The sequence below is a fragment of the Barbus barbus genome (genome assembly GCF_936440315.1).
Source record: "Barbus barbus genome assembly, chromosome: 17".
Classification (NCBI taxonomy): Eukaryota; Metazoa; Chordata; class Actinopteri; order Cypriniformes; family Cyprinidae; genus Barbus; species Barbus barbus.
Window position 1 is genome coordinate 28750962 of NC_136745.1, and position 23791 is coordinate 28774752.

A 23791-nucleotide genomic window follows, 5' to 3' on the forward strand; every position below is an offset into this window, starting at 1 on the left:
AATAATGTTTTCTTTTTATGATACTTACAGTAAACTAGGTTTTTCAAGGATGTTATTTATGGCATTTCAGAGACTATAATTGTTTTGTTCTGTTTTACCACAGTAATGCAAGATGGATCAAGGAGGACTGAAGAACGGCGCCAAGAGAGATGATCATTTGAATACATTGGATTACAGCAACAGCCCAGTTGAAGGAATTTTACGAAGCGGAATACAAAGCGCCATGTCTGTTGCCCCCACCTTGCTGGTTCCTCAACCCAATCTGCTGAAGCAGCCGGTTTCCGGGGACCTTCCCAATGGCCTGAGCAACTCGCCCACTCTGGAAGAGCACACCACCTCCGTGTCCTCCACCCTTGGCATCTTTGGGGAAGATTCAGAGCTCAAATTGGTTGGGAAGGAGCAGAGGGCTCAGCAGCACCAGACCCTGGGAGCTTTCACTTTGGGAGACAGCTTCTCAGGTCTGGAGGCCAGCATCGCAGACTTCAACAGCACCTCCCCTTCAGTGGACTCCCTGATCGGTGGAGTTGACCCCAATCTCTTTCATTTAAAAACAGAGGACTTTTCCCCCATGGATAAAGGCGATATGGACCTTGACCAAGATTCCTTTGGGCCTATTGGGAAATATGTTGATGTTGGCAATCATAAGCTCTTTAGTGACAACACTCTGGACCTCCTGCAGGACTTCGAGTTGGACGGATCTCCTTCCGATTTCTACGTGGCGGATGACGCGTTCCTCTCCACCATAGGTGAAGATTCTCTGCTCGGAGACTTGCAGACAAATACGGAGAGGGACTCAAAGGTTGCAGTCAGTGGCGCGGCCACCATTTCTAGCCCCTCCAGCATCAACATGGTCACCACCAGCTTGCCCATCGTGAAGGTTGAGAAGGACTCTATAATCCAGCTGTGCACTCCTGGGGTCATCAAAAAGGAGAACAACAGTGGGACTAGCTGCTGTCAGGGGAGTCTGCACAGCACAACCATTAACATTTGCGGTGTCACCACTTCAAGTGGACAGAGCTTCCTATTTGGGACCGGCCCATCCACAGCTGCTGTCAGTCAGCAGAAAGATCAGAAGCCCGTCTTTAACCTGTACACCCCTCTGACCTCTTCAGAAGACGGTTGGGGCAGGGGCCTGGGCTTTGGGAATGCAAGTGAAATGCAGCAGAGGGCCAGCGAATGCTTTTCCAAAAACTACACAAGTCCCTATGCCAGGTAAGCCATGAAAGCCAACATGATGGTCTGTGCTTGTGGATGAAAATATTTAATGAAAGCTGGAAATTCCAGGGAATTTTCAAATGACTTAAAATCTTAAGAATTTTATCTGTCTTGTTTTGCTGAGATCTAAAACACATTTTAATGGCATTTCAAGTATTTTTTCAGTTTCATTTCTAGAATTCCTGTAAAATTCCAGTTATCACTATCAAAACTCATTGGTCAAAAGCATGGCAGTGCTATTTTGGTATTAAAATATTTTTTTTCAGATTTTAGAATAACTTTTTGAAATTTGAATTTTTTTATTTAAATTTTAGTTTAATTTTCAATTTGTTTCATTTTGCTCTGCGCTTTTGTCATTTTTATTAGTTTTTGTTTCTTTTAAAGGCAGGGTAGGTGATTTGGTTCGAAAACATTTTCGTTATGCTGGTTGAAAGTCTCTTCACATCCTGATAGCAATCACTAAGTTTAGTGGTATTTTTTAAATTTTTTATGACATACTGCCAAGTATGGTGACCCATACACGGAATTCGTGCTCTGCATTTAACCCATCCAACGTGCACACACACAGCAGTGAACACACACACACCGTGAACACACACCCGGAGCAGTGGGCAGCCATTTATGCTGCGGCGCCCGGGTAGCAGTTGGGGGTTCGGTGCCACCTCAGTCGTGGTATTGAGGGTGGAGAGAGTGCTGGACATTCACTCCCCCCACCTACAATCCCTGAGCCCGAGACTCGAACCCGCAACCTTTGGATTACGAGTCCGACTCTCTAAACATTAGGCCACGACTTCCCCCTTATTTATATCGTGTAGGACCATAAAATGTTCGTCCAATCATATCTCTCGGCCCGAGGGCTCTGATAGGCTGTCATACCCGTCTGTCAACGTTTGTATTTGCATAACTCTTTGCACCCTGTTTGCGCAGACATGATACATCATCAGCGCGTTTCATTTCACTATTGCAGATCTGGAAGGCGCTATTATTGTAATATTATGCGTTTTGTACTGTTATGTTTTCTCACCGGTGAATGAGACATGAGGTAATATGACAGCATTGCTTTTAACCCTCCACCAATGCCGTCTCTTATCATGTTGCTGGTTAGCCTCTGCTCTGCCTGTGCGTGTTCATGTGTTTTGGAGGAGGCGTGGCTTTGGAGAGTGTTTTCCAGGGAGAGTGAGATCTTATGCTTTCAAAGCTAGCTTGCTCTTCAAAGTAGCCTACCCTACCTTTAAAAATTACTTTTAGGTTTAATTTATTTTTATTTCAGCTTTAGTTTTAGCTTTTATTTGTTTCCATTTTTTTTAGTTCTTCAGCCTTAACTTATTTCAGTTCCATTTCAATAAATAAAAAAGTTTTACATTATAGATTTAGCTGTAGTTATTAATAAAACACTAAAGTGTGGGGACTGTTTTGCCACCGTTATCTCAGAAATAAATCAGATTTTAGCAGATGTGGCACAAAATATAATTCTTATTAAAGAGAAAAGGACAGCACAAAATTGCAAGCATGTCTTTTCTGGGAACAATCATCCCATGCATTTCCTCCAGTAAGGAACAAACAGGAAATGGAGGTCAGACCAGACAAAATCAGTTTTAAAGACAGCACTGCACTCTAAATTAGCCTAAAAATGACTGTGCTACACCATTATGGATTTGTTATGGATCTCTCCTCACCTATTTGCAAACCTGTGTTCTGTGTGAGCAAAAATCGTAATCGTATGAAATTTTCTCAAGAGGGCATGACAGTAAGGCAGAATTTCTGTGGAAGTAATCCGTTAGTGTGCTGCTTTTGTTACTGTGCAAACGGTCTCGTGTTTACCATAAGACAAGGAAGTCTGTACTCACGAAGGAGTTATGTAAGTGGCACACATATCTGAAGATCTCCACAGAGCAGGTCTCTGCAGCTCGACCTGAAACCTGCTCATCCAAAACTGCATCGGTTTGATGGATTGTTAATGACATGTCAGGCATACAGGCTTTGGGGAAGTGTCTGCATATTTGTCACGTGAACGGGTCATTGGCGACACACCCACTTAGTTCAGCTTTTGCTAGATGCTTAAAATAAACACAAGAATGCTTTTCTAATGTCGGAGTCGTCAAGTTCAGATCAAATGCCAGTGTCCTCACTTCTTGTTTCAGTAATCAAAGCACTGATAACATTATGCAATCTTACTTAGTCAACAAGAGATTGGAATCAACCCTTACATTATTAATACATGCACCTGGTCTTATTATGATCAACTCATTAGTTCATGTCGATTTCACAGAAACTTGAAGTCCAAAGGAAATCAATCTTTTTGTAATTTTTCATCATAAACTGGTTCTGCGTCTAATATGACTTGATGGCTTAAAAGTGCATGCTACTGTTTAGGGCTGTATGATTAATCGAAATTAAATCGCAAAGGCGATAAATCACGATCAGGCAGAAGCTGCGATTGTCACTGAAAGTGTATCTTTCAGTAAAGCACGGTTCTGTAATCAGTAGTAAATCTCCATCCGAAGGCCAGAGGGCGCTCTCGTGCTGAAACGCCATATGCGCCCAGCAGAAGAAACCCAGGAAATCGCTGCAGTGGAATAAACAGAAGATTTAACTGCTTTCATTGATTCATCGTTACTAATAAACGCACGACTACGACAATATATGGTTTATCGGAGTTCTTCTTATTATAATAAAGTATATAATAATGCAATGCTAACCGACACCGCCTTTATCACTGCTTAGAATTCTATGAAATATTGCGTGCCTTATTCTGTTTAAGAACATGGGGTCGAGGCTCTTAATTTTGAACTCTCAAGGTTCATTAGATAGAATAATTTAACTTTAAAATGTACATGTTTATTTTTTTTTCCAAATCTTCAGTTGTCTTTTTTTTTTTTAATATCGCAATAAATATTTTATCGTGGATATTTATTAGTATTGCGCCATTAGTAATATCACAAAATTGCCATATCTTGAGATTTTAGTATCGTTACATCCCTACTATTTAGGCATTGTTTTTAGACTTATTTTATTTAAAGAAGCCATTCCAAAATCTTGGCAATAGTTTAGAGTATTTAGTATTTTAATGGAAGATAACGTTAATGCGTGGTTACAGAAGTGTCCAATCCAGTGTTGTTATTGTTAGCTGAAACTAAAACTTCTAAAAATAATTTTCATTAATTGAAATAAAGCTGAAATAAAATATACATTTAAACTTAACCTTAAACATGCACTTTAAAAAAAAAAAACTAAAACAAATGTGTGCAAGTTAGGGTTACCCAGCCTTGATGATAACTGAAATAAAATAAGTTTAAGCACTAAAATTACTGAAACTAAAGCTGAAATAAAAATAAATGAAAGATAAATAGAAATTAAACAAAATTAATAGAAATAAAATTACTTAAAATCTGAAATGAAAATAAATGAAAGCTAAATAGAAATATATACACCAGGGGTGGCGAACATCGGTCCTGGAGAGCGGCAGCCCTGCAGAGTTTTGCTTCAACCCTAATCAAGCACACCTCAACAAGCTAATCAAGGTTCGAAGGGTTATTAGAAAGCTACGCGCAGGTGAGTTTTAATTAGGGTTGGAGCTGAACTCTGCAGGGCTCTCCAGGACCGGAATTCGCCAAAACACTAATACAAATGACAAAAGCACATAACAAAATTACTAAAACTTAAACTAATCTTAAAATGAAAAATTAAAATTGTAAGCATCTGCTAAATATTAATAAATTCTGTAGTAGTATATAAATAACACCGGCTCCACTTTCACAACTGGAGCTCCAACGCACCTGCTTGTTTCTAGTGATCCTAAAGACCTTGATTAGCTCTCCTGGAGCAAGATTGGACATCAAAAATAGCAAATAACTAGCTTTGTAAAATAACCAATAAGAGACATTGGGCCTCATTTACGAAACGAACGTACGACCGGAATTTGGGCTTGCGTCGTTTCTTCGCAAAACTTGGAATTTATCAATATGGACGTGAGCGGTGGCTACGATCAAATCTCACGTCAGGTCTGAGCTCATGTACGCTAGTTTTTGAGTTAGCCAGAACCTGCGTGCAGCATAGAGAATTTCGGAGAATTGTATAACGACAGCATTTTGTTCATTTAGATTATTTTCCTAAATCAACAAACAAAGCTTTTATTTTTCCTTTCAGGGCTTTAGCTTTATGCACAAATAGCAGCATAAACAACAGACCGTGAGAAATCACACATCGTCGTATCTCATCGTCATCGACGTTTGTGACGTCACGTAATACGCAATGACGATGAAAAGGTCACGGTTGACTTAGGTGGAAGTACCGAGTCAGTAGGCTTTTTAATATTAAAACACCCAGGATACGCACATGAAATGGGCATTTTAAACGATAAACTGACACAAAGACATTTGAATATGTGTATATGGTCCTCCTTCCGCACATTTGTAAACACTGACTCGGTACTTCCGCCTAAGTCAACCGTGACCTTTTCAACGTCATTGCGTATTACGTGACATCATGAACGCGCATCACAGAACAGAGCAAGGCGAGCATTTGTGCTTATAAAACTTAAACTTTTTAATTTATTTTTGAAATGACCGATCGTTTCGCTAGATAAGACCCTTATTCATCGTCTGGTATCGTTTAAAGCCCTTTGAAGCTGCACTGAAACTGTCATTTGGACCTTGAACCGTTTGGGTCCCAATGAAGTCCATTATATTGAGAAATGTTTTCATCAAAAACCTTAATTTCTTTTCGACTGAAGAAAGAAAGACATGGACATCTTGGATGACATGGGGGCGAGTAAATTATCAGCAAAAGTTTTTTTTAAAAGTGAACTAATCCTTTAACAAAAGACAAAAACAGTGCGACAAGTATAGACACACTTAATGCATTTTATTTGTTTTCTATAACTTTTTTTATTTATTATTTAACTGATTGGTGATCACGCAGGTGCCTCACGCGCACACACAACATTTCAGCGTTACTAACTTGACTAAAATGCAGTCAACCAAACATAAATGTTACATTGCACAATTTACAAGGTCCTGTAAAATCAGCGTTCAGCGCTGAAACAAACATTTATTGCGCATGTGAAGAGTGATGTTTTATGTGGATATTGGAACTCAAGTGAAGTACAAAGCCTTGTTTACATCATAGATAATAGTTTAGCAACCAAATGTTACATGGCAAAAATGGAAACATTTGGATGTTGAATGAGAGAGGCTTGTGAGTCCAGTGCCGTTTAGTTTCGCTTTAATTAATTCATTTTAGCTTGACGTTGTATTCTGTTTATAATGAATGCCACTATAACCTCATTTGTGTTTTACTTCATAGTTTCATATAAAATTTTATAGCTACTCATTTTTTGTTTTGTAATACCGTTAAATTTAAAGGGTTTGCTGTGGATTAAGGAGAACTAAATAATCTATATAGTGTTTATAATTTTATAAATGTTTCATTATATTTACTGGTATTTAATATACATTTAAATGAATGCCATTGTTTGCAATTATAAGGTTAAAGGGTGTTTTTGGAGTAAGATCAATTTCTCTTTCATTAGATAACCCGGCCAAAAAAGGAAGTAATGTTTCTCCGTGTCGTAAACTCTAGGGGCGAGGCTTCGAAAACGGGTTGTTTTTAGGGGCGTAATATTCAAATGACGATTGTTTTCAGCCGCCACATTTATCAACGTACGATGGGATTGGCGGCATACGAATGTTTCACACACGTGAGATCTGTCGTAAGCTGATTTGTGCGCACGGATCTGCGCTCGTTTCTACGTTAGATTGATAAATGAGGCCCATTGAGATGCTCTCAGGGGTGATCTTGACCTTCAGCCTCCACGTTCTGCATCTGGCTCCCTTTTTGGTAACACTCACTTTTTCACAATCCAAGCAATTCCCGATGGATAAAACCATTTTTATTTAATTCTGCACCCTGTTTCAATCAAATATTTGTCACATGGAATTTAAATAGATGCTGTTTCATCTGGACTCTAAACTAGGGTAGTAGTTAGGGCTGAACGATATGGACAAAATTTCATATCTCGATTTTCATGCCAGATATCTCGATATCGATACGATACGATATGACTACGGATTCGGTGAAAACCAAGCATTTCTCAGAAAAATAAAAACATCATAATACAAAAAAATTTGGAAAGTGTAGTTTTATTTTTAAGAACTCACTGGTGGACGTCTACTCGTACGGCGTAAAGGCCCTTTCAAGGCCCTTTCACACAGGACGCGGCATGCGCTGCGCTGCGCTATGAAACCCATTCATTTCAATGGCTTGCGCTGCGCGAGGGCGGTTAGTTGTGCCGACCAAAGCGCACGCGCAGCGGAGCGCACCAGCGGCGAGCTTGCGCGCGCGCCGCGGTCAAAGTTCAAAATAGTTCAACTTTTGCCGCTGCGCTCTGTGACGTTTCCCCGCGCGGCCAATAGAAACGGGGCATCCAAACAAGCGCCGAACTCAAAATCGATGAACAGCTGATTCTCTGTGTGTCTGAATTTCCAGAGTTATACCATACAAGTTTGCGGTCGAATAGGGACCTCAGCGGTGCATTCAAGGGCACTCGTAAAACTGATGTTCATTGTGTGACTGCCAGAGTTGTATGCAGGGCGGGGCGAGCGCGGAGAGGGGAAATCTATATCGTCTATATCGTTGCTTTTTTCGATAGTAATATCTTGAAAGTTCATATCTCGATATAGATACGATAACGATATATCGTTCAGCCCTAGTAGTAGTCAGATGAAAAACGTAGCAATAGCTTGAAAGTGCACCGTAAAATCATCTAAATAGCTAGTGGTTCTGGATAGAAAACAGTCAGTTCGTGGTTCAGTCACAGAGAGCAGGAACAGATGGTGAAACACGAGAGGTTTCATCTTTAATTTACACGTGGGCTCAATTATCAGACCTTTGTGGTCTGCAGGTTTTGAGTGGGAGTCAGGGTTGTTTGCGCTGCGTCCCAACCTGTGTGACATTTAGTGGCTTGCAGCTAGCTTAGACAGGAGCTGTCTCTCTCTCGCGCTCTTTGTTTGCTCGTCTCTCTCTCTCTGTCGTGTGCACGCTATGTGGCAAACATGGTCAGTGGCGCCTCTTTTCTCACGCAAACATAAATCGGTTCACACCCCTTTTGTTTCATGGTGTTTTTTTAAATTGTTTTTCTATCTCTTCTCCTATGACTCTCTCCATCATGAATGAGGATCTAATTGAGCCAAACCCTTTTGATATGTAGTGACTCAGAAATTCTTCCTGAAACTTTGCTCAGTTTGGCTTTTATATGAGTCAACATGGACAGCTCTTAGGCAGCTATGAATAAGTAGCTTGTTTTCTCTCTCTCTCTCCTCTCCTCCCTCCAGCACACACCCACAGAATATTTTTAACTCTGCATAACCAGTCCCACAATGAGGACCTTTTGACGAGTGAAAATATAGGTTCTGAAAAAGAAAAAAAAGCCCGAGGCTGATCTTTGAAATGTATGGAGACTGTCACGCTCTCGTCTGCAAACACTGTAAATACGGTTTATACAAAAACAGACTGCATTCATTTAAAGTTGAAAGGCAGCTCTATATTACTACAATGCAAACACACAGTTGCTTTTACTTCTATTTGCCAAACGCAGTTTGCTTGGATGACACTTGTAGCTGAACATAGAGACTCCCTTCCAGATGCCAAACATAGAGACGCTCCAGATGCCATTAGAAAATAACACAGTCTGTATTTTACAGACTGTTTTTTACCCACAGCATTGATTGTGTTTAGTTTCAGTTGAGTGATTGTAATAAATTCCTTTTTAATAATATGACTGATAATGTTAAATATTTCAAAATGTATGTATATATAAGGTTTAAGGTATTAGGTTTGTGAAAGATAAAAAAAAAAGAAATTTGTGTTCATGAAAGAAAAATTGGTTTCCTTAAAATATGAAGCAGCACAACTGTGTTCAACATTGATAAAATCAGCAAATCAACATTTCAGAATGATTTCTGAAGGATCATGTGACACTGAATGCTGGAGTAACGATGCTGAAAATTCAGATTTGATCACAGAAATAAATTACAGTTTAATATATATTCAGATCGAAAGCAAGTATTTTAAATTGAATTATGTTTTTGATGAAATGGGTTATGTTTTTATTCTCCATATATGGACAAAGCCAATAAAGGAAATTAAACATTTAATCCAAATTCTATTTTTTAAATAATAGAGCTTTGTAATTTGTACTGAAATAAATGGTGGTTGAATGTCTTTTTAGTTTAGCTGTATTACATTAATTAAACCTTTAATAAGATGTACGGTATTTTTAATACTGGTCAATGGTTTCTCCTTTAACATTAAAAAAACATAATGCATAAATCAATGCTGTTTATTTTCCTTTCTTATGAGGTATATAACTGTATTAGTAGGGATGGGTATCGTTAAGGTTTTAACTAGAGGTGTGCGATATGACGATTTTTGAGCGTGGACGATAAAAATGTCTCCACGATCTGCTTTTGAAGAAATATTGTAGTATCGTGCTACAGCACACATTATGTCAAATACAGTTCTGGCGCCTCCGTCTCTATATACTGTACAACACGACATACAGCAGGAGAGTTACTCAGACAGAACACTGCACTTATTCGCGATCCCAAAAGTACATTATTTGCACACAAGCCTTGCTGGTTAAATGTTTAATTCGCACTAAAAAGCCTGTCTAACAGCGCCTGATTACTCAACTAACTTATCTTTTGCGCTAATACTGTCAAAACACACAAGGTTTACATACAGACTGAGTTGGTTATCTCTAAAATGAAAGTAAATAGTTGAGAGAGAAACGGATGCATGTCTGTATATTAGATGCGTGCAGGTCTTAAAGGGACAGAACACTAAACATGCTGTCGACTGTCATTAAAGGGATAGTTCACCCTAAAATGTAATTTCTGTCATTATTTACTCACTCACATGTTGTCCCAAAACCTCTATTAATTTCTTGTGCTGAACCCAAAATAAGATATTTTGAAGAATGAGGGTAACCAAACAGTTTCTGGTCTACATTGACTTTGATAGCAGGAAAGAAAAATCCTATGGAAGTCACTGAGGACCAGCAACTGTTTGGTTTTCCACCTTCTTCAAAATAGCATTTATGTTCAGCAGAAGAAAGAAACTCATTCAGGTTTAAAACAACTTTTGAGTAAATGATGGTATAAAAATACAACATTATGACAGAATTGACAGACAGATGACAGAATATTTATTTTTGGGGGAACTATTCATTTAATGTTAACAAAACAACAAACGCAAAGAGAAAAATCACTCACTATTCTTGACTGAAAAACTTGAATAAAGTTGCTTTAGGAATCAGTTTATGTAGTGTTTTATTTTTATACTCGTTCATTCAATTTCATTGCTAAATACACCTATTGTACCTGAAAATAAAGCACTGTTTGTTTTATTTGTATATTATGTGTATTTGTAATGTGTATCTTTATTCTTATTTTTTAATAAGAAAAATAAAATAATGACAGATTTTTATCTTCGCCCACTTTGGCCTAAATATCTGCCATGTCTTGTTCTTTATTTATTTTTTGTTACCTTGACAGGCTTTATCTTTCTAGTTTGGCTGTAATGCTCAGACAACTTGTAAAACCAACATGACAAAGAATCGTGATAAAATCGTGAATCGTGATATTTCTTTAAAAAAATTGTGATATGATATTTGTTCCATATCGCCCACAGTTTTAACGGTATTACTACTCTTACCGATACTGCTTATCAATCCGGTACTTTAACGGTATTCTTATCGGTACTTTTTGTTTTACATATATATATGACAGATTAGGAGCTGAATTAACATTGCTTTATATTCTGAAATGTAAAATACATTTTTAATTAAATGAATATAAAACATTAATTTTTAAATGCACCAGTGTGCAGGCATTTTTAGTGTTTTATATACATAAGATAAGATACAGTAAGAACATGAACAAAAAAACAAAGTAAAACAAAATGACAAATACAATAAAACAAATATACAAATGAAATAAACAGTGATTTAATTTTTCCATGAAGGTCTACTAATATTAATGTTCAGGTAAGTAATAGCTACAAAAGAAATCTAAAAGTAATCAAATGTAAATGAACATTGCATAGTTTTCACTGTATGTATTGATAGATTAATGCTTATTAAAGCTATAACGTTATTCAGATTGAGAGCTCTGGCCGATTTTCTCTTTGCATTTTGTCTGTTACTTTAAGATAATATACTGACACACACCGGATTTTCTCCCAACTTTCTCGTCCACTTAAGACATAAACTGTGTTTAAGTGAATACTCTCGTAGTCGGGCATTTTGACACATTTGTGTGTATTTGATCGTTTGGATGCGCCCGAAGCTCAAAGTGTACTTTGCTTGTCCGTTTTGGAGCGTGCACGCACACACATTTCAGCCTGGGGGAACAGCGTCTCTTGTGCAGATTGTACTTTCAACGTTTTATTATCAAACGTCCCGCAATTTAGCGACAGTAAAGACGGCATTTTACAACAATCACCGATTGAGCTGATTCTGACGTTAAGTTTTGGTTACGGAGGAACGAATGCGCGCTACTGTGAAGGGAAAGTTGTGCTAGAAGAAACGCGGCTATAATCCTTAGAAGCCAAAATCGAAATAAAAATAAACTTACCTTAATATAACAGCCACAGGCATAAAGCGTAAGCAGATGTTTGAATAGTTGGTTCTCTATCATAATTACACAGGGCTTTCATGTTGCGCGTGCTGAAGCTCCTCCACGCGAGCACGATCTCGCTTCTGAATTGCAAACAGCAAAAATGCATCATAGACAAATGTTTGAATATTATTGCACATAAAAACAGCTGGCGAGATAAAGTGTATATATAGCAACAATAAATGTATGTGTGTGTTCTTAATTTCTCCTGTACCGATAGCAGAACCGATAATGTCAGAGCTTATCGGTACTCCAGTCTTTCATAATTTAGCCCCGAGACCGATTTAATACCGGGTTTCGGTACCCATCCCTATTAGTAATTAAAAAGTTAATCAACACAACATTCCAACTGTGCTAAAAATACAATATAGTAACAGCTTTGACTGTTTTCTGTTACCAAAAACCAACTTCCCAGACTTCTACACTGGAAGCCAACCTGGGTTTAACTACAGCCATTAAACAGGGCAGTCTCTCTCTGTCTTGTGCTCTCTCTCTCTCTGTTATTTCCTTCTCTCTGACTCACTCACTCTCTCACCGTCTCGGTTCGGTTCCTGTAGAGCAGAAATCTTGCCAGTCAGCAGAAGTGGATAATGGATGTAAATCACCTCTGTGTTATAAGTACTTTAGCACACAGTGATCAAGCCGACTGAAACGCTCTGAGTGCCATTGGTTTGACCTAGTTTCTCTTCTGCATCGCAGCAGGGTCGAATGGAGAGTACCCTGTGTCTATACGCTGCAGGCCGGCGGCGCGACAAAACGTAACACCTCCATCATAGTAAATGAAGCAGTCTATGAAGGACAAACCAAAGTATAATGAACAAATAAAGTACGTTAGAGCTGGGCAATATGGCCAAAAAATTATCATAATATCAGTCAATATCGATAATTAACACATTTAAAATCTGTATTTATTTCAAGTTTATAGTCAGATTTTTGCTCCTAAGTGAAAGTTGTAGAAACCATACTGTTAATTGTGGTTTTAAACTGGTCTTTATGGTCAAACCATGACAAACACGTTCAATTCTTTACACATTTCCAGTCATTTTTGCTTAACAAAATAAATTAATTGAACAATGTATTTCTTTGATTTTGCATGTTCTAATGAGTGATATTAGGGTCGGCTTGTGTTGACTTAGTTTGATGATGTGTATCTTCAGGACAGATTGCAGTGCAGGCTGCAATATTAATAATATATATTAAAAAAAATATCTTAATTCACATTTGACAGTAGCTTGAGTTAGGATGCAGATGTAAATTTGTTGATTATCAAAAACAGTAACACAAGTATGGTATGGTAGGTCATTTTATAAAAAACAGTAGTCTAAATAAATTTTAAATGCACATACAATGCTATTGCTTAATCATAAGTAAACTGATTATATTTCATTACTTCAATACATTTAATGCGTCTAAATTAATCATATAATAAAGTTTAATATGAATATCCCACATTCCTGACACAATACCATACTGCAGTTAGTATTACTACAGTAAGTCCTTCTAGAGCGTGAACATTATATTGAACAATTGTTATCGTTTTACCAAGGAAAATTTGTAAAATGGCTTCGGATAATTTCCTCGTGGTGCACTTGATTACTGTCTGAACCCAGTGACGTTTCCATTGAGAAGAATGCAGATAATGTAACTGTACTTCGGGTTGAGCAAACCAGTGTGGTTAGACCGGTTGCAAAATAAATGTGACCCATATTGTCTTTTTTTGTTTTTTTTACAAACATGAGTCATCTGTGCAAAATAGAAAGAACGAGCTTCTCGTATTGCGATTATATATTCATGGAACAATTACTATTTTTATTTTAAGAGTTGTTGTTTAAAATGCAGTGTGTTTGTACTTACTGTCTGATTCATGAGGCAGTGTATTATGGCAATGCTTTTAAAAAAATAGCAGACGCAGCGATGGCATGCTCAACTTCCTCTTTCAGTTTTCATGTGTTTCTCTTCTGGGTAGGTGCTATTTCCTTTTTCTATTGCTGCTTTTGCTCTCCGATCCTGGGAGACTGAAGACTTCAGCCACAAATTAGGCATTTCTGTCAAATAGATTAAAACCCACAACCTTCTGAAAAACATCATTATGTGTTATTAAAGGTATAATGAATCTATTACAACAAATAGACTAATCTAGCATCTGACAACTAAAATGCTGCCCTGTAACCAAACCGAACGTGAGATTTTCAGCCCACTGTGAGTGTGATCAATAGATACAAGGGACTGTTGGGATCGATACATCACTAGCAGATGGATATGTAATGTGGAGGAAGTCACGTGCTTTTGTGGCCATCAAATGCAGTCTATAAATAAGTAAACAGAAGATGGAGAGGGTAGGATTTTAGCCACCCTCTCTTCGTTTTCAAAATCAAAATAGCAAAATACGTCATTGCAGGGTTGGGCTGATTTCTATTTAAAGTTGGCATGAAAAGAAAATTCACTTTATCTGTTTTCTAAATGCATTCCAGATCACATTGTCAACTATTCATCCATGCATGTCTCATTTAAAAAAAATGACCTCATAAGATTTAATCAACATGTCATATCTTTTATAAATATTAGTGTTTTTTTTTTTTCTGCAGCAATCTAATGTAGCTTCTAGGACTGAAACGATTTGTTGACATTATCAACAACATCAATTCTAATAGTAGTTTGATCTCATATGATCTAATGTAAGGGCCTGCAGTAGCGCTGTGGAGCAAGACTGCAATTAAGCCCTCCTGGGCTACAAACCAATAGAAGACGACACGCAAATGGAGACAAACCAGTGTGGGGAAGTTTTACAAAACTATCAACCATAAACGATGCTATGTGGCCCTGACATACTGACATTATTGTTTTTCAATATATGCTTTATTGTTGGCGAACATCCTGACGAAGCTGAGAGTGGCGTTTAGATGAGTATGTAATATGCTGTCCTCTCAATAACAAAATAAACACAAATCAGAAATGCCAGCTGTGAGAAAACGGCGGTTAAGGAAATATTTATTGTCGACTAATCTATCGATTATTTTTCAATTAATCTATGTATGATTTTCTTATCAGTTGATTAATTCTTTAAACTATCAATAAATAACAGTAACTTCTGCTATTAATCTTAATATTTTATTCTAACGTTTTCTCATAATTAATACTTTACAAAAATAAATAACAACAAAAAAGAAAAATAATAACAAGAAAAGGGAGAGAAAAAGAGAAATGATAACAATAAATAATTAATAAAATTAAAAATGAAAGAAAATAATAAATAAATAAGAAAAATAAAAATAATAGCATTAAATAATTAATAAAAAATAAAAAAAGAAAGGAAAGGAAGCAAGGAAGAAATAACAATAACAAGAAAGAAGGAAGGAAGGAAAGATTAACAGGGCAGTGATACAATCAATAGAAATGCACATTATGGCTGCATTCACAGTTACTGTTAGGGACTGACAGCAGTTGCTTACAGGTGAGAGACTTGAAATGTTTTATTTATTCAGCAGATTAAAACATCTGCTTGAATACATATCTGTATGAAGTCACAACCGCATTCAGGACACTAGAGCGACAGAATCAAAAATGGCGTCATAACACTGGGAAGTTTTATCACAGTTGACACAGTTTTTTAAATAAAGGAGCCCAGTCGAGGCTTGTCCAATCCAACACACAGTTAAGCAACTAACAACGACTTAAAAGGCTTTGTTAGCGAGTGCAGGGAGCGCGTTTGGCCTCGATCGCGATCGCACCCATCATTTCTCCGTCTCTGTGGGTGAATTAAACCCGTCATGATTATATAGGCAACTCGATGTCCTGTGCTGCTCTGTTCATTCAGCGCAGCTTTGAATGCGGTTGTGAATCCTGACAATGTACAGTCAGTTCGGCTATATGCGGTTCTGACTGTCGTATAATAATAAAATGCTCTATGAACGCAACTCTATGAAGTGATATTGCCATACTAGCCTTTCTCTGCTCTAGAGTCTTTGTGTTAAACATGGCAGAAAAACAGTCTTAAGTAGGGATAACTGCAGGCTCGCAAATACTTAAAAACGATATATAGTTCTATTTTTACCATGGTATTGAGGTGTGGTTTTAACTGTATTTATCATGATTTAAATGTATGCTGCTATGGGAGAAAACTCAATTTTTTGAGGTTGCTACAATTTTTACAGATGTTACTGATTTTGATAATGAACAAAAAAATTGCATCTACATCCTAACTCAAGCTACTACTACTATCAAATATGCATTTTTAAGAGACAAAAAAAAGTAATATTGTTATTAATATTAACGGGCAACACAAACCCGTTTCTTGATTTGAAATATTGTCACTCATTGGAACATGTCTGGTTTCCACAGCTTTCATTTTGGAGCAAACATCTGGCTTTAAACGTGAAAGAAATAAAGATTTGCCATTTATCTTGATAATTATCGATATCGACTGATATGAAAAGAATTATCGTGATCATTTTTTTGTCCATATCACCTAGCCCTAGTTGCAGTTTTCTAATGTTTTCTGATGCATATTGTTCGCTCACTTGATAGAGCAGGGCTCTTGTAATCTCAGGGCCACATTTGGCCTTCGGGCCAACAGTTGAAAAGCCTTGGAACAGACACTTATGACTAAAACTATTATTAAAATGTTCTGTAGGTGATCGAGATCAGGTTGATCTTGCAAGGTATGACATGATGCTATTAAAACTTCATGCGTGCATGCACAAGTTGCTTCTTTTACAGGTCTTAATAAAAAAAATATATATTTGTTGTTTTTGTTTAAAAGAGCAATAAAATACATGTGATGATGAGCGTGTACTTTTATACATTGCGTAACCATGTAGGATGTCTACTCTTATCAATAAAAATAACACAAATGACAGGCATCTCATTTAATTATTTATTTGGAACTTGATGGACGCAAACCAAAAGATAAGAGCATTGATAAGAAAGCAATAAATCAGGCATCTGAGCAAAAACAACTTCACATTTCGTAACGTGAGTCAAAACACTAGATGAAACTAATATTAAATGCAAATCAATTTTATCTTGCAAACTGTGATGTTCATTTTATGCCTAACAAGACCTGACATGTTTAGACTTGTTTGCAACACGTCTCACTCTGTATTTTCATGTCACTCCACGTTTCTTTGCTTCCCTCGCATGTAGTAAAGCAGTCCTGACTGCTGATAGTCATGCAAATGGATTTACTTTTGTACCAATGATACAGAAAAATCTCTACCAGTTGAATCATAGCTGTTTCCATGCACATATAGCCTGTATTGTTTTCTCCACACACTGACTTTAAAATTTAGGCCAGAAATCCTATTGATAGCACAGCTGTTTGTTTGGCATTGTTATCTGTTAATAGAGGGAAACACGTGCATGCGGTCTGAAGAGGATATGCAACTGTCCTCTCCTCCTTTTTGCTCTGCTTCACTTGATGGATTTGCATGTATCTACTACACTGTGAAGCCCTACTCGTATTTTCTACTCATAGTCTTTCTCTCACGCTGAATGCATGTGTAGGCGTTGTGGCTCAGTGTGGAGGTGGAGCAGTGCTAAACGTTTAGGCTACATTCAGCCGTCGCCCCCTGGTGGCCAGTCTAGCATCCTCATGATGTGTAATCATTGCATTACTTATTTTACTATGTTAGTAAACATATATAATGGAATGTGTGCTGAGGGTTAGTTTGCCTTTCCTGCTGAACAATATTAATTAATTATTCCCATTCATTAATATTCCTTTGTTTTGTGTGTTTTCAGACCTGAAGACAGCACTGCCACCTCCTCAGCTGCTGGGAAGTCTGGCACACACAAGAGCTGTCTTGTGTGCTCCGATGAAGCTTCAGGCTGCCATTATGGAGTCCTCACCTGTGGAAGCTGTAAAGTCTTCTTTAAGAGAGCAGTTGAAGGTGAGGAAGTCTTGACACCTACAGTGCCCTCCATAAGTATTGGAACAGTAAAGACAAAATTGCTCTGTTGGCTGTGGAGTCAAGACATTTACAAATATGATTAAAAGATAAATATGAGACAAAACTACAGAATGTCACAGTTTATTATTGGGTGATTCAACACAAAGATGTTTTACCAGCTAAGAAGTTCAGCACTTTTGGAGTTTCATCCCTCTATCTGATGTGAGCATAAAGAAAAGCAAGCAATTTGGATGCTAAAAGAAAAGAGGAAGTCAGTTAGAGCTCTAGCAAAAACAAAGGGCATGAAGAAATCAAGAGTTTGGAAACCACCAGCAACCAACAACGACATGATCGGCTGAGAAAACAACAGTAGTTGATGACAGACAAATCATAAAAGCTGTGAAAATGAATCCTAAAAGACATGTCTGTAAAATCAGCAACAACTTCCAGAAAGCTGGGGTGATGCTCTGACAATCTACTGTCCTCAGAAGACTTTGACACAGAATTACAGATGCTACACAGCTAGATGCAAACCTCTGACCAGCACCAAAAATAGAAAGGCAAGATTAGAGTTTGCAAAAAAGCACAAAGGTGAGCCAGAAGAGTTTTGGAACTGTGTTTATGGACCGATGAGACAAAGATGAACCTTTATCTAAGTGATGGGAAAGCAACAATGTGGAGAAAAAAAGGGAACTGCAATGATCCCAAGCATACAGCCTCATCTGTAAAGCATGCTGGAGGTGGTGTGATGGCATGGGCATGTATGGCTGTCTCTGGAGCAGGCCCTCTCAACTTTACTGATGACTTAATGTATGATGACAGTAGCAGAATGAATTTGGAAGGGTACAAAACCATCTTGCCTACCAATATTCATGAAAATGCCACCAGATTCATTGGGAAGTGCTTCATATTGCATCAGGACAATGACCCAGTACACCCTGCCAGTTCAGTCAAGGAGTTTATAGATTGCCCAACTCAATCTCCAGATTTAAATCTGATTGAACATGAATTTCACCAGCTGGAGAGGAGAGTAAAGGCAGAAACTCCCCAAAACAAGCAACAATTGGAATTGGCTGCATTAAAGACTGAGAAAAGCATTTCAAAGGATGAGACCAAGAGTCTGGTGATGTCTATGGGTCACAGACTCACTGCTGTGATTGTGTGCAAGGGATCTGCAACTAAATAATAGCTTTTAATCTTTTATATCTGCCTTATATTCAACTGTCCCAATACTTACGCTCACATCAATGAATGGATGAACTCTAAAAGTGCTGTTCTTTTTATTTGGTAAAACATGTATGTGTTGAAACGGCTAATAATAAAATGTAACATTCTGTAGTTTTGTCTCATATTCATCTTTTAATCATATTTGCAAATGTCTGGACTCCACAGCCAACAGAGCAATTTTGTCTTTACTGGTCCAATACTTATGGAGGGCACTGTATATTCTGTTTTATATCTGTGGCCTTTACTGTATTTTTCTGAGCATTGCCTTTTTTGAAACACTTTAGTGGGTCGTTCCGTGTCAACTCAACCAGAGGTTCCCGGTGCAAATTGTTGATATACATTTTTTCATTTTTTTTTTGGGGTGAAAGAAACTCATAAGTATTAAATGTCATGAATGCATATTTACTGAGTAATCTGCTGAAAATAGGAAATATTTAACAATCTGGCCATGCAGCTCTCTTGAGATCCCCATATCTCTGGGAATGTCTGGGATATCTTTAATACTTCTTGAGTTACAGGATGCAAACTTTGGAAAAAATAATATTTATGGCTTGCAGACAGGTTTGTGCTATGCAGTTGTTTTTATAGAGAGAAACGAGACACATTTCTAGTTTATTTAGATCCCAGTATTTGAACCGAACCGTACAATTCCATGACCAAGATGCCAACAGGAAAGTTTGTTAAGACCCAATATCTAATAGGGCATTAAGATATCTTTAATACTTCTTAAGTTACACAGGCCTGCAAACTTTGGAGAAAAAACTTGAAAAGTGCTTTTCCCCCACTTTTGAATGATCACCATTGGCATGTAATGCAACAGGGATTGCTTAATAGCTTTTACTAACAGACCTACCAATCTCTGTGTAAAAAAACATAATGATGCTGCCATCTTTCTAAAGGCATTTTTACCCCCTTGTGATTTGGATATCAATTTCAGGTAAAAATAGTCATTTTGAACGCCCTCTACAAAAATAGTGGATTACTCAGTAAATATACATCCATGATTTTTAATATTTTGGCTTTCATCACTATACATGTTTATCTTTCCTCAGAAAAAATACTGACAAAATCAGAACTTTGAGCCAGTAAATTTGGTTGATTTGACACAGAACGACCCTAATTTTAGAATAGTGTCTTTGAAATATGGTTAAAATGTACTGCTGAATGTGCTGACGTGTATTTATGGTAAATTAAGATATATTCTAATGTAATTTCTATTGAAAATATATTACACACTTGTATTAATAATACATTTATATGTGTTATATATTATACATTATATACATTAAATATATTTACTTCAAATGTAATTGAATAATAATGAACACACTGCAGTTAAAATTCTAACTATTTTACATGTGCTTTAGTACTGTATGTTTGTCAACACATGAAAAATGTGCTTTAAAGCATGGCAAAATATTAAAACATAATGATTTAAATGGTACATTAATTATTTTCATTTAACTGTATTGCAAATTGTACTTAAGTGTGTTAAGAAACAAAGCCATGGAACACTCTTAGTACAGTTAAGCTGCCTTTTATTTAATTAATATTATATTATCTACAAATACCTTTTAAAAATTGCTTTAAGTGCACATTCAATACAATTAAGCAAGCTTCTTTTTCACACAAAATGCAGGTGAGCAAGACAAATGAGTGATTGTGATTATTTACCTCTTGACCTGATTGCGTAGAGTTAGACAGCATGTGTTTTTACTTTCTCACTGCATGTCTATTTCAGACGAGTCATACTATGAGTCATTTGTCGGTCAAAAGCTTTTTATTCTGTGGATGTTGAAATGCATCTGGCTGACAGAGGAAATGCATTCTGATAATATCACTCTAATGCAGACAGATAACGTGAATTAGGTTTTACAGCTAATCAGTGTGTATTTTAAGTGCATATATATATGAACTATACAAATTATGGCTTTGCATTTAAAAAATGGCAATTAAAAGCAATGCAGTGGGGTTCAGGATGGTCTTTGACAGCATGACTCCTGAAACATCCTGTCTAATCCACACTATTCTTGATTCTCATAGGGCAACACAATTACTTGTGCGCTGGACGGAACGATTGCATCATTGACAAAATCCGCCGGAAGAACTGCCCTGCCTGTCGTTACCGCAAATGCCTCATGGCAGGCATGAACCTAGACGGTAACACAAAATGTTCCACCTGTTACATAATTACACCAGCGTGTCATTTTAGATGTATAAGAAAACATAAATTCAATCACAGGAAATGCATAAAGTTTGAAAACTGACTGTCGTGAATTTTCCTCATTCACCGCTCAGCCCGTAAAACCAAGAAGGGGGCCCGTCCCACCAGCAAGGTAATCCAGCAGCCGTCGATTCCAGAGCGCAGTCTTCCTCCGCTGCCAGAAATCCAGGCGCTGGTGCACAAACCCATGCCTCAGGTGGTGCCCACCATGCTGTCACTGCTAAAGGCCATCGAGCCGGACACCATCTACGCTGGGTACGACAGCACCATACCTGACACCTCCACCCGCCTCATGACCACTCTGAACAGGCTGGGCGGCCGGCAGGTCATCTCTGCGGTCAAATGGGCCAAAGCTCTGCCAGGTACAACTTGAGAATAGAAATGTATGTGACGATTCAAGTCGGTTGAAATGTTAAATGAATTGCGATACAGTTGGAAGTGGGAGTTCATATGAATGCACTGAGGGAACTGACTTTAGAAAAGCTTAGATGCTATTTCCTTTTCATCTTGCCTCTGTATAATGCATATCAAATCAGTGTTTATAAGCACAGCTCTGCTTTGTTTAAAGCAGTAACCAAGGAAATGCAGTATTGCTGCTGTTCCATAGGCGCCATCTGCTGTCCTGAGTGAATTTGCATCTCATTCAGCCCATCTGTTTTTGTTTCATTCTGATGTTTTATGTAGTATAATAAGCTAAAGTCAGACTGTTCTGTTTTTGCTTTAAATTTCAAACAAAATTTTACAGTCTAATTTTAAATAAACGTGTATGCAACATCTTTGTTTGGATCATGATTAAAATGCAGTTTTTGCCTCTTATTTTAAATGGAAAGAGAACAGACAAAGCCTTAATGTGTTTATATGAAGCGATTAATTTTATTTAATTTGGGATTTGTTTTAAAATTTCAGTTTAGTTTTGTTATTTTACATATTTTACTTTCACAAAGAAATGGGCAGCATTTTGTCAGAGAAATAATGAAAGTACACCTCATTTATAATTTGTCTTATCTGATTTTGAAAAACAATTGAGAAAAACATATTGTGAAATCAGCTGAGTGAATTGGTACATCCCTACTTGAGACGTCTTTAAAAAGCTGTGTGGAAAATCTTCAACCACAGCACGTACTAAAACCTCTGTTTTGCACTTTTTAGGGTTCCGGAACCTTCACCTGGATGATCAGATGACCCTCCTGCAATGTTCCTGGCTGTTCCTCATGTCCTTCGGACTAGGTTGGAGGTCATACCAGCAGTGTAATGGAAACATGCTGTGTTTCGCACCAGACCTGGTCATCAATGAGTATGTGTCTCATTTAACAGGCCATTTGCTTTAATAATCTCTCTGGCAGTTTAAAGATGTGTTCACACCATGGAGACTATTATGAAAACAACTATAAAGTGTTGAATAATAGTTCTAATTCTATAAGAATATTTCACACCGCAACTATCGTTGGAATCACATTCAGAATTTTTTTTTCAATTTGATTCAATTCAGTTCATACATTTTTCTAGCTGATGAACAATAAAAACATGGACAGCCAATCAAAATCCACCCAGCTTTTATGAGAAGCCGTAGACAACAAAACTGTAGTGTTCTCTTCATAAACACAACATTATCGTCTGTTGGAAATTTACTCACCCTCAGGCCATCCAAGATGTAGATGAATTTGTTTCTTCATAAGATTTCATCAGATCACTTGCTCACCAGTGGATCTTCTGCAGTGAATGGGTGCCGTCACAATGAGAGTCCAAACAGCTGATAAAAACATCACAATAATCCACACCACTCCAGTCCATCAGTTAACATCTTGTGAAGCCAAAAGCTGTGTGTTTGTAAGACAAATCCTTCTGAATAAAATACCAGTCCATAATAAGACTTAATTCTGACGGCACCCATTCACTGCAGAGGAGAGAGTGATGTAATGCGAAATTCCTCCAAATCTCTTTCAATCAACAAACAAATTCATCTCCGTCTTAGATGGCCTAAGGATGAGCAAATTTCAGTTTTTGGGGAAACTATTCCTTTAACTGCCCATAAAAGCCTAAATTAGAGTCGTGTGTGTCTGTCTGCAGAGAGAGGATGAGGTTGCCCTACATGAATGATCAGTGTGAACAGATGCTGAAGATCTCCAATGAGTTTGTGAGACTGCAAGTGTCCAACGAGGAGTACCTGTGCATGAAGGTCCTTCTGCTCCTGAGCACAGGTGACCTTCTTTAGAAGCCATTAGTCGGTTTTGGGTTCCCTGAGAATCCAGGTGACATCGTTTGATGTCAAATTACTTTATTTTACAGAATCGGTCAAAACCTTTGTGTGTTTTTGTGCTTTGTCAGTGCCGAAGGATGGTTTGAAGAGCCAGTCAGTGTTTGAGGAGCTACGGATGTCTTACATCAAAGAACTGGGCAAGGCCATTGTGAAGAGAGAGGAGAACTCCAGCAAGAACTGGCAACGATTCTATCAGCTAACTAAGCTACTGGACTCCATGCACGACGTAATGAAGTTTATCCTAAATAATGCTCTTTGAAAACTCAGGCTCTGCTCCAAATCCTAGTGAGCTGCTCCTGTTAAG

General features: G+C 37.6%; 1 protein-coding gene across 3 annotated transcripts in view; it reads left to right on the plus strand.

Moving 5' to 3' along the window:
- Positions 1-23791, plus strand: part of LOC306883394 (glucocorticoid receptor-like) — a 29058-nt gene that overhangs the window by 1619 nt on the left and 3648 nt on the right. For all 3 annotated transcript variants that reach the window (XR_013785351.1, XM_079438606.1, XM_079438607.1), the window contains exons 2-8: positions 104-1212; positions 17631-17779; positions 21050-21166; positions 21305-21592; positions 22380-22524; positions 23298-23428; positions 23556-23713. Coding sequence is in view for 2 of the 3 variants with exons in the window: in XM_079438606.1 (XP_079294732.1) it covers positions 113-1212; positions 17631-17779; positions 21050-21166; positions 21305-21592; positions 22380-22524; positions 23298-23428; positions 23556-23713 (2088 nt within the window). In the remaining variant the exon portion in view is untranslated. The remainder of the gene's footprint in view (positions 1-103; positions 1213-17630; positions 17780-21049; positions 21167-21304; positions 21593-22379; positions 22525-23297; positions 23429-23555; positions 23714-23791) is intronic.